The sequence below is a fragment of the Protomyctophum parallelum genome, assembly GCF_964188405.1.
Source record: "Protomyctophum parallelum genome assembly, chromosome: 6".
NCBI lineage: Eukaryota > Metazoa > Chordata > Actinopteri > Myctophiformes > Myctophidae > Protomyctophum > Protomyctophum parallelum.
Genome location: NC_139701.1, coordinates 24,010,617 through 24,022,575, shown reverse-complemented (window position 1 = coordinate 24,022,575; position 11,959 = coordinate 24,010,617). Strand labels below are relative to the sequence as shown.

At 40.0% G+C, this 11,959-nt stretch overlaps 2 protein-coding genes across 3 annotated transcripts; both read left to right on the top strand.

Annotated features, from left to right (window-relative positions):
* Window positions 1-307: 307 nt before the first annotated feature.
* aldh9a1a.1 (aldehyde dehydrogenase 9 family, member A1a, tandem duplicate 1) lies at window positions 308-7,027 on the top strand. Its single transcript, XM_083767151.1, has 12 exons — window positions 308-382; window positions 765-923; window positions 1,479-1,624; window positions 1,917-2,046; window positions 3,632-3,766; window positions 4,123-4,319; window positions 4,667-4,807; window positions 4,919-5,107; window positions 5,216-5,303; window positions 5,471-5,612; window positions 5,964-6,076; window positions 6,644-7,027. The coding sequence occupies exons 2-12, from the start codon at window positions 782-784 to the stop codon at window positions 6,736-6,738; spliced, it is 1,518 nt and encodes a 505-aa protein (XP_083623277.1). The 5' UTR covers window positions 308-382; window positions 765-781; the 3' UTR covers window positions 6,739-7,027.
* Window positions 7,028-7,466: 439 nt separating this feature from the next.
* med8 (mediator complex subunit 8) lies at window positions 7,467-11,602 on the top strand. 2 transcript variants are annotated; one of them, XM_083766901.1, is made up of 8 exons: window positions 7,467-7,569; window positions 8,510-8,631; window positions 8,772-8,916; window positions 9,005-9,145; window positions 9,343-9,430; window positions 9,514-9,753; window positions 10,595-10,704; window positions 10,749-11,602. In XM_083766901.1, exons 1-7 carry the CDS (start codon window positions 7,564-7,566, stop codon window positions 10,663-10,665), a joined length of 813 nt encoding a protein of 270 aa, XP_083623027.1. In that variant the 5' UTR covers window positions 7,467-7,563; the 3' UTR covers window positions 10,666-10,704; window positions 10,749-11,602. The 2 variants fall into 2 exon arrangements, with proteins under 2 accessions (XP_083623027.1, XP_083623026.1); XM_083766900.1 differs by having other exon boundaries at window positions 10,595-11,602.
* The last annotated feature ends 357 nt before the right edge of the window (window positions 11,603-11,959 follow it).

Genomic DNA, 11,959 nt, shown 5'->3' with positions numbered 1-11,959 from the left:
TTTCTTCAACCCATACACTGGGTGAGTCGAGGTTTGAACTTCGAACCAGCAACTACATTAGGATTCCCAGCCTCTATCCACTCAACTATGCCACCCTAAAACATCTGCCTGGCCCGTAGTATGTGTCCTCGTGATCCTGCCCTTAAATGGGCATCTCCTTAACTTGTAATCTGTTAGAATTGTCCGGTAAATAAACATGATTAGTCCCATTATTCTAACGTAAAATCTCTGGGTAAAATGGGTCGTCACAACATCGTTACGCAATACGGGGCGTCCCGTTAGGGGCGTGCACAGTTCATGGGTTTATTAAACTCGACACAGTCGCCATTGTATTTGCACAGTATCACGTCTTAACAGCCCCTTGCGTTAACCTACGAAAAAGGTAATTTACATTTTGCAGCCGCTTTGCATTGCACATGTGATGATTCTGCATGAACCGTTAGATTTACCCGCGGTGATTTGATTTAATGGTGCGCCGTTTCTATTTTGAACTAGCTTTCATAGCCCAAACATTTAGATTAAAAAACCCTCTACGAGAATCTAAATGTTTGGGCTATAGCTTTCATATGCAGTTCAGTTGTGCTTGCACCTTACAAAATAATTTAATCAAAATATGAATTAATTGATCGCGTCACGAAATGTATTTGTTGGTTGTTGTAAACGTACTTGGCACGTGCATGCATAACGTTTAAATGTTATATTAACGTGCACGTGTCTTGATTGTTTTGTTATATCGTTATATTGCATTTTACTCTTTAATGTAGGTGCTAAACGACGTAAAATGGCCCAGTCATATCTTGATACAATGGCCAGCGCCTCAACTGGATCAGTGGTTGTGAAGGATCATCTGAACTACTGGGGTGGGAGCAGAGTCAAACCCAAAGATACAAAAAACTCTGAGCCCGTATTCGAACCTGCGACAGGTTTGCACACATGTTATATACTTATTTCATTGAGTACAATGCAGATAAACCACAACAGTTGCATTAATAGAGCCTGTTAGAAGTTAATTAGAATTAAGTTAGAACACTGTGAAAAGTGGGTTCAAGTTCATTGGTGCATGAGTCATGACTGCATGCATGACTGGGCCTGGGGTCACTTGAGGTAACCTGGACAGTTGCATTACTGTCCCCACCCACCGTGCGTTTTAGTGTACTGTCTTCTGTCTAGCTCTTCACACTTACATTCATGTGTCAGAGTTTAATCAGAGTTCAATCTATACTATATACATAGGATCTAATCTAGAGTTACTTTGTTTGAAAATGTGTTGTTCACTCAGTGGGGAGGTGATTTCTTAATAAATAAACTGAGGATCTGGTAAACCTGCTGTTGTATTCGAGGCTCTTCACTATAAAACCTGGATATTGGTTATTATGCTGTATAACCAGTTCCATCAGATTCTGGTATCTGCAGGACCTAATAAGAGTTTGCTAAATGCTTTTATCATGCAGCTGTTGGTTGTTCTATCATATGTACAGGTCGTGTCTTGTGTGACATGGTTCCTTGTGGAGCAGAGGAGGTAGACCAGGCTATCAAGAGTGCCCACACAGCCTACCTGAAATGGAGCAAGTTATCTGGCATGGAGAGGGCTCAGATTATGCTGGAGGCTGCCCGCATTATCAGGGTAAAATAGATGGGCAGAGTCATTAAAAAAGGGGCAGACTTTTAGTCAAGGTGTGAGACTGAGTAATAGTATTGCAACTAAATTGGATATGCAATCTTTTGACTATGCAACAGGATAGTAGTTAATCATTAATTAAACAATACATTCATTGATGTGTTGCATCACTCTTGGCCTACTTTTGCTCTGATTACCAGTTTATTGTCTCTTTCACCATTCATTGTGTCATCTCAAATTGAATGGAAACATGATTCCACTCTCTTCATAACACTGTGGTGCCTTCAAATATTAACAGGAGAGAAGAGACAACATTGCCAAGCTGGAAGTGATTAACAATGGCAAATCAATTACTGAAGCAGAAGTAGACATCGACATTGCCTGGCAGACCATACAGTACTATGCTGGCATAGCTCCAACACTTGCAGGTATGTGCAAAATGTTTGTTATTATCCGTTCTCTTACTTCTACATCTAACGGCTGCATTTGACACGATTGATCATTCAATTTTAATACAGCGTCTGGAGCACTGGATAGGCCTGTCTGGTACGGCCCTGTCCTGGTTTTCCTCCTACCTATCAAACAGAAGTTACTTTGTCAATCTAGCCGAGTTTGACTCAGACAAACACAACATCAGTTCTGGTATTCCACAGGGCTCGATTCTTGGCCCTCTGCTTTTCTCCTTGTACATACTGCCATTGGGCGAACTCATTACCAATCACGGAGTCAATTTTCATTTCTATGCTGATGATACCCAACTATATCTCTCTGTGGCTCCAGATGATCCCTGTGCTTTAGACCCGCTGTTGACCTGTCTGTCTAGCATCAAATGTTGGATGAGTGAGAACTTTCTCAAGCTAAATGAGGATAAGACAGAAGTTCTCATAATCGGTTCTAGTGAGCAGAAATAATCAATAATAAGCAGACTTGGCAACCTGACTGTAGAAAGTAGCAGTACAGTAAAGAACCTGGGGGTTATTATTATTGAATTTTAATTCACACATTAATCATGTTACCAAGATTGCCTTTTTTCACCTTAGAAATATTGCACGAATCAGAGCCTATTTGTCCTTGGACGATGCAAAAACGCTAATCGACGCCTTTGTTTTTTCTCGGCTTGATTACTGCAATGCACTTTTTTCAGGACTGCCTAAGAAAACAACTGACAGATTACAACTTGTCCAAAATGCAGCAGCCAGAGTTTTAACTAGAACTAAGATGAGAGAACATATTACTCCAGTTTTGGTATCACTGCACTGGCTTCCGGTTGTTTTTAGGATTGATTTTAAAATTATTTTACTTGTCTATAAAGCTCTCAATGGTCTCGCACCTTCCTAACTACATGACTGCCTGCCTAAATATGTCCCAAACCGCCCCTAAGGTCTTCCACTGCTGGCCTGCTCGCTTTGCCTAAAAAAATGGCAACTAAAAAATACGGGGAAGCAGCTTTTTGCTTCTACGGGCCGTCGGCATGGAACAAGCTCCCACTGTACCTTCGTCAGGCAGCCTCTGTAGACATTTTTAAAGCTCAGCTCAAGACCCACCTCTACAACATTGCTTTTAATTGATCTTTTATTTTTTATTTTTTGTTATTCATGTCCTACTGCTTGTTTTTTAATGTCGTTGCCTTGCTTTTCTTTTATTCTCCATTGTTCTGTAAAGCACTTTGAGCTGCATTTCATGTCATGAAAGGTGCTATACAAATAAAGTTTTATTATTATTATTATGACATTTGATACTTGGTTCTTAAGTTACAGTATGTTAAACTCAATAAGACCGATTCCACAAATGCCTTCTAAATCAGGAGTTCTAACTAGCATATGTACAAGCTCACGGGACGTCACTTCGTGCCGCACTGTGAGCTTGTAAATCTGCTATGTTTGACCAGCCAACGCAAAGATCTAAAATGACGCAGAATACTTTCCCTATTTTTAATGGGTTAAAGTTCCAAAACTCATACAGTATACTTTGTCATTATATATATATAGCCATTCATGCTTGTCATTTTTGCAGGCCAGCATATTCAGCTCCCTGGAGGAGCGTTTGCTTATACGAGAAGGGAGCCCCTCGGTGTGTGTGCTGGAATTGGTGCCTGGAACTACCCCTTCCAGATTGCAGCATGGAAGTCTGCTCCTGCCCTGGCATGTGGTGAGTTTACCACAGTCGTTCACATTCACATGTGATTCTTGCTGGGTAGATTTTTCTCTGCCCTATTCTCTTTATCCTGACCTAAATGGTTATGTATCATGACATCATGGGCTGTATTTTGCGTGTCTTAAGTACCAGGTCTTATTCCCTAACTTGAGTAATTCCCTAACTTGAGTAAACTAAAGACCTGGAGGCGTGATCAATGCTCTTTGGCCACTCAGAATAGCCAAATGACATTGATCACGCCTCCAGATCTTTAGTTTACTCAAGTTAGGGAATAAGACCTGGTACTTAAGACACGCAAAATACAGCCCCATAGCTTAAAGCATATATTTCCTCTTATGCCTACTGCCTAGGTAATGCCATGGTATTTAAGCCATCTCCGATGACCCCTGTGACTGCTGTCATTCTGGCTGAGATCTACCAAGAGGCAGGAGTACCCGCAGGTCTCTTCAATGTCGTACAAGGTGGAGCAGAGACTGGAACCTTGCTCTGCCACCACCCCATGGTAGCCAAAGTGTCCTTCACTGGCAGTGTTCCCACAGGCAAAAAGGTACACTTGTCAACAGGCAAACATTTTAGGAAGTCTAATGTAATAATATTGCATAGCTATAACCTTAAAACCAATTGCCAATCTCTGTGTGTGTGTGTGTGTGTGTGTGTGTGTGTGTGTGTGTGTGTGTGTGTGTGTGTGTGTGTGTGTGTGTGTGTGTGTGTGTGTGTGTGTGTGTGTGTGTGTGTGTGTGTGTGTGTGTGTGTGTGTGTGTGTGTGTGTGTGTGGGTGTGGCGAATTAGTAGTCAAGATGATCAAATAATAATTTCCAAATCTGCCCATTTTTATTTAATGCTGCCAATGGCCAGCATAATAAAGTAAACGGAAATGTTTGTCTCTTCACTCAGATCATGGAAATGTCGGCCAAGAGTGTAAAGCCTGTGACTTTGGAGCTGGGAGGGAAATCTCCCCTCATCATCTTTAAGGACTGTGAGCTGGAGAATGCAGTGAGAGGAGCACTCATGGCCAACTTCCTCACCCAGGGACAGGTGAGTAAGTAGAGCTTTTTGCTCACTTTATACTGATGAATCACCATGTCATGCAGAAGTCTGAACCGATCAGAGACACCAGTCTTGAACTGTTTCATATCTGTCCACAAGGTTTGTTGTAATGGGACCCGAGTATATGTGCAGAAGGAGATCATGCCACAGTTCCTGGAAGAGGTGGTCAAAAGGACCAAGGCCATCCCTTTGGGTGACCCTCTGCTAGAGGGCACTCGTATGGGAGCACTGATCAGCAAGCCACAACTTGAAAAAGTCCTGCGATTTGTCAGCCAGGCCAAGGAACAGGTGTGTTTAATGATCTTGACATTACAAAGAAGTACTTAATTGGGTATTTAAATGTGCGTGAGCAAGCAGTTCTATGTAATATATTGACTAATGTCTCTGTTTTCCTAGGGAGCTAAAGTGCTTTGTGGAGGGGAGCCATTCACTCCCAGTGATCCAAAACTGAAAGGAGGCTACTTTATGTCACCTTGTGTTCTTGGTTTGTATTTTGGAATGTGTTACTACTAGCTTAAAGGTTTCTATATTAGTAGTTTACTAAATCATTCACTACTCATATGACATCAAATGTACTAGTTTTCTGTTCTTTGTTGTTGCTGTAATTATGGTTGTATGACGTGTGACATGCAAACATTTTCTCCAACTCAGATAACTGTAGAGACGACATGACATGCGTGAAGGAGGAGATATTTGGCCCTGTAATGTCTGTCATGTCTTTCGACACTGAAGAGGAAGTTCTGCAGAGGGCCAACGACACTAACTTCGGTTTGGCCTCTGGAGTCTTTACCAGGTGAGCATGGTCTCTGGAGAGTTTTCTTTCTATGGGGTTTTCATCAAAGCAAGCTACCAGACCATCATCACGAGTCACGACTATGTACCACTACCACTGACCCTCTACACTTAAAGATAAGAAAAATAGTGCAATCTATTGGAAGCAGTCCAGTATCTCCACAAAGCAACCATAAAGTATAATACATATTGCTCAAAACTACTCTGAGATGAATGGCCAGAGGATGACTGCCAGACTGCCTGTGTCCTAAGCTGTGAAGACACGTGTATTTTTTATTTAAAATATTTAATTTGTCGTGGTCTTTAATGTCTCGCAGAACTCACATCCTTCTAATACCCCCTGCCCCTATAGGGATATAGCACGAGCTCACCGCGTGGCTGCCAACCTGGAGGCAGGTACATGCTTCATAAACAACTACAACGTCAGTCCTGTGGAGGTGCCCTTCGGAGGATACAAGATGTCAGGTGAGATGTTATAATAATGATCCATTCATGACAGCCAAGTTTGTCTTAATGGACGATGGACTAATGCTGGCCTAACACCAAATTACTTAAAGTGATTTCACTGTCTCAGTCAAATTTCCGAACGTCTGAATAAAATGACTTATAGCGAGCTCCTGTCATCTCGATCGTTTGGTGTAAGATGGTCATAAATATTGGGCAGAACTGTCAGACTTTTTCTCACGTGATATTTCAATATAATCAAGGTATAAACAATGACTGCTGTGTGAACTGTGAACCTTTGTCCATACATGTAGTTTTTGTTTAATTTGTCTTATATATGAATTTAGCTTATGAACTTCCTGGGCTTTACACTGAGAAAAACTGAGAAGCACCAGACATTGATTTTGTTATTCCCTCATGTCAGACTTTGGTCTTTCAAAAGTGTTCATAGTCTTCTAGTGTAGGGCAGACAGATAAGAGATGCTTACATAGATGTTTGTAGGATTTGCATGTATAGCATAATATTGCATTTCCCTGAAAAGTATGTAATTCTGTACAATGACTTAATCAAACATTGTGTTTCACCAGGCTTTGGAAGGGAGAACGGCCAGGTGACAATTGAATACTACACCCAGCTAAAGACAGTGGTTGTGGAGATGGGCGATGTAGATAGCCTCTTCTAAAACAGAAGAACAACCTTCACCAAGTTGATACTACAGTGAAAGACATTCCACGGATGTCTATAGATAGACTATGCACCAGAAAATGTTTGATTCCACTTTTTTATTTACATGTTCACTTGTTCAGGATCTAGAGTAGACAGACTGAAGCATATTGAGTACCTTTAATTTGTGAATATCTGTGGTTGTGGAAGCTCTTTGAACATGCTCTGATTTCTGTACATCATTGCCTTAACCCCCACATCTGGTTATAGAGGCTAATGAGCCACATGTAAAATAAATTGGCTTGTGATACAAAAGCCTCACTGCTTTCTTACTCTATTGATAAAAAAAAAGAATAAGGTGGGTGGTATGGGCATGCCCTGATCTTGTCTGAACCCTTTCTCCTGCTGTAGTTTTGCATTATGTATGTGTACATGAATACTGGAATTATTTGTATCCGTTACTTGTGACTGTGTGTATTTGATTTCCATTGACGTTTGAGGGCAATGTTTTTCTTGAAACTTATATCTGATATCTTCTCTGGTGACGCATTCACTACTTGACTGTCCACAGTAATAAAAAATGCATAGTTATTTTACCAAGAAGGGATTTGTAAAATACAGCAAGGGCTCGACAATGTTTTGTAATAGCCTACCCAGATCCATCTCTATGGCTCTGGCAGTACCTAACACCAACGGTGAGAGGCAACAATACGCCATAGCGCGTCTTGGTTGCCCGGAAACACAACAGCAGAAGAAAACAAGAGGATATTAGTTGGACATTAAAAATCGAGTGCTCGTGTTGTTCCGCGCATCTACTCGTTTATTTGCTTAAACTCTCAACAAAATGCAGGTAATTTACCCCCATTACTCATGTAGCTTTTTATGTACTTGTATACTTGCTTGTGCATATTCATGTTTTAAGTAGCATGAGCTATTTACGGTGTTTAGTTTTGCGCTAAATAGCTAGCATAGCTATATTCAGGTGTAGTCAGATTCTTGAGATTCTCAACATTTTAATTCCAAGGACTTGATTGATTGAAGTATTTAACAGTTTGCAGAATTACAGTACATTTCAAACAACTCAATACAAAAACTGTTAACTGTGGACGACACTGGGGACTAAATTATTTTCGCTCCTATGCCACCAAAATGTGGAACGCCCTACCAACAGTCATTAAGACATGCGAATCCCATGACTCCTTCAAAACCGATCTCAAAGGGCACCTACGGACGGCTGCAATTCGAAACTGGCCCCCGTAAAATCTGAATTCCCCCAACACCAACCCTTTCCCCCCTCAATGTATATGTTTCTATTCCCTTTTACCTTCTTTATGATGAATTCCTGTTCTGTTCTTTGACTACCAGTATATAGAAGTGTCTATGTCTAATTGAACAAGGTGGACCCTCTTGTAAACAAGTGTAATGCTTAATTGGGTCGTCCACTCACAGTTAAGTCTTTGTATTGAGTTTGTGCTTGAAATGTACTCTAATTCTGCAAACTGTTAATAAATATTTCAATCAATCAAACACCATAAAGCATTACACTTGTTTACAATAGGGTCCACCATTTTCAATTCATCAGAACATCAATGGAGGATATTGCAACTCTAGATTCATCCCAAAAAATCTAGAGTTCCAATTTGCGGCTAGCTTGTTAAGAGAGGAGATCCTGCTCAAAACATCTTGTTCTTTGGTTGACTATCACTTTGTTGACCATTAAGTCTGAGGACTTACTGAGGTTTATGTGACAGTTTATGAAAATGTTACTCATTAAACTCATTATTCCACAGCAACGAGAGGAAAAGCAACTTGAGGCGTCGGTGGAGTCACTCATCTCTCGTGTTGCACATCTCAAAAGTGCACTGCACAATTTTATATACAAGCTGGAAAATGAATTTGAGCGGCTGACATGGTAAATGGCTTATCAGAATCATTATTACGTTACATTAATTCACTCCAAGGTCATTTGCATAAAGCTGTTAACGTCAGTGATGTCAACGTCCTGATTCTGAACAGTCCTGTCTAATGTGTGTTTGTCATTAAAAAAAACAGGCCGTCCGTCTTGGACAACTTCGCTCTGGTCTCTGGTCAGCTGAACACCATCAACAAACTGCTGAAGAACGATAAGACTCCATCGTTTCGCAATCAAATTATAATTCCTCTTCTACTGTCTCCAGATCGAGATGAAGAACTAGCAGTGAGTATCTCAGGAATAATGTCAGCATCGTTGCCTAATCTTTTGCAATTTGCCTATTCGTAAGCTCACTGTCCCGTTGCGTGCACAGAAACTGACAGAGCAGCGTGTACCTGTGTTCAGCCATGAGATCGTACCAGACCACCTGCGTACCAAGCCTGATCCAGAGGTGGAGGAACTAGAGAAGCAGCTTGCAGCGGAGGCTGCACGTATTGGGCCAGAGGTAGCACAGGTACAGTATACACACGATGACTTCAACTTTTGCCTACAATTACGATTAATGAACGATCATTAAAGAAAATGGTAGAGCTTGTCGATCTGCTATTTTTGCACGCCACCATTGTTCAACAAAGTATAAACTTGATGGTTAAGTTGTTAATCAATTTATTCTATTATAAAAAGTATTCAACTTTTTTTTTTCTTCAACAGAAACAGATCCAGACATTAAACAAGTTGTGTTCCAATCTGCTGGAGAAGCTTAACAATCCTCGTGATGACAGGGATTCAGAAAGTGCTGGTACGCCTGGAATATTCTTTTCTATGAAAATCTTTTTGTTACACAATTATCAGTTTAATGAGAATATATGTCCTTTTTTACAGCAATACGGCAAAACAAGCCATCTTTTAACCCTGCTGATACCAATGCCTTGGTCGGTGCGGTCGCCTTTGGAAAGGGTCTTTCCAAATGCAGACCTCCCGGGCCAGTGGCCCCTGGACATCCAGGACAAGGGCCTATGATTGGTGGAGGTCCAACCTTACAGCAAGTCACTATTGGTGGTGGTTCAGGTCAACAAGCAGGAATGGGTGGGTCCGTGGCTCCACAACAGCAAGGACAGCCAGGTAAGAAAGAACAACTTTTGGGTGAAAGATTCAGATCTGATTGATATTGCAGTGACAAAATGCAATGCAGTATGTCAATTAAAAGAACATACGCATTTCCTGTCAAGGAGGGACACATTATACTTCAACTTATAAAACTTAAAAGGTATCAAGTATGCTAATCAAAGTGAAACTTTGCCAGTATTACTAGCGAAGATTTTTCTCAGACCATGATCACCTTTGGGTCATGCATTATCCCCTTGAATGCTCAGCAGTATAAATGTTTAATATCAAATTGATAATAAGTTGAACCCAGACATTTCACAATCTTGCATGTTTGTTTATAATTCCCCAAACAATCAACCAAAATTCTGTTATGCAGGGCATATTGGCATTGCTTTGAGATTTTGTCAAATTAATGCAGTACTGCCATAGTCAGTCAGTAGTCAGCAAATTTGTTTTCAAGATATGGTACTTGGTACCACTACCAAAAGCACTTATGCCTAGCTGCTGTAAAGTGTAATACTTGTATCTTGTGCAAAATACATAATGTTTGGTGTACTAACTTTTGGCTCATGGCATCCATTCTCTCATCTATATAGGTTATTTCAAGTTACATGAACATTGAGCTCAACACTTTTAGAGATCAATCATTGCCCCAAAAAAGAACAAGATGAATCATAAAATATAGCTTTATAAATAATACCTAATGCTAGTGTGGTACTTCAGTTTATTGATCAAGACTTTGTTAGTGATTTGATTTCCCATAACCAAGATGAGACTTATGGTTTATTGTACCCACCAGAAGCACATGCGGGTAAGATTTCTGCTTTCAACTGAAATGCATTTCACCTTTTTGCAGGAAAAATGCCGAGCAGCATCAAGACAAACATCAAATCAGCGTCAGGTTCAATGCATCCTTACAACCGATGAGGTTATGCCTTGTACTCCTATGTTCTCTTTACCTATTGACTTAAAACAATGGCAAAATTCATATACATCACCATAAAGCCTGATTTCTACTTAGTCATAGGGCCGGCCCTCCACCGAAAATAAGCAATGTACAATAGATCAGCTACTTTTGGCAGAGCATTCAGTATCACAGACGTCTTGTATTCTATTTATGAACAATAACGTCTAGAGGTGATCACTTTCACATTTTGTTTTCCATGTTTATTCCATGGCATACTGCAGGATGTATTATGTCCCCAAATAATTCTATGTTTTAAAGAACTATTTGCTGATATTTCGTTTCATTTCTGAGCCTCTATGTACTTTCACAAGTTATCCACTTGGTGGCAGCAAACCATTGAGATCATAAATGGCATTTGTACCCAAGAACTGTGACACTTCTTAGACAAACAAAATTTGTATGGGTCATTGTACGTGTATGGGGTCATTTAGACGAGATATGAATATATTTGCATTTTATGGTTTGCTACAGTTTGTAGTCCTAGCACCCAAGAGAGAGTTTGACTCACCAAAATGTATTTATTTTATTTTATTTTTAACTTAGAAAATAAGGTTAACTTAGATCTAAATGTTCTCTTCTACGTCATAAATTACACTCATGTACACTTTTTCAAACTTGGTACTATTTGTTACCATTTATTTATCTTCAAAACAGACATTTACTCCAAGTGTGTTGACTTGTGTGGAGATAATCTTGTTGATCAAAATGGGTTAATATGGGAAGCCTTTGTTTTTTATAGAGCTTATTTACTTAATTTGTCCAAACTCCAATGTGAATGTTCATTTGAAATATGCGTTATGAACCTATGGTGGTCTGGGTGTGCCTACAAATACCTCATCCTTGAGGCCACCTTTCATATGTCGATTGTTTGTGGATGTTCTCAAGAAAATAAAGGTTATGCCCAACATGAGTGAGTCAACTGATTCTTTACATAAATTAATTGTAACTAAAGAGAACAGTAATAGTTATTTTACTATTCACTTAATTTGCTTAATTTCCTATGTTGGCCCAGGAAAAGCTAGTCTACCAGTAATTCATTATTTACAGCAGTAGTTTTGAGGAAGATAATGTTTGCCATTAAACAACCAACCCTGCTATATTTAAGTGCTGCAATGTGCACCATGATATCATTTTTATTCTGTGTTGTGAGTGCCCTCGCAGCCCACATCATGCTTACATTTTTTCCATTATGTATGGTGAAACAAAGGTGAGAGTAATATGTGTGGACGTTGCTCTGTCTGGCCTGATAATGTC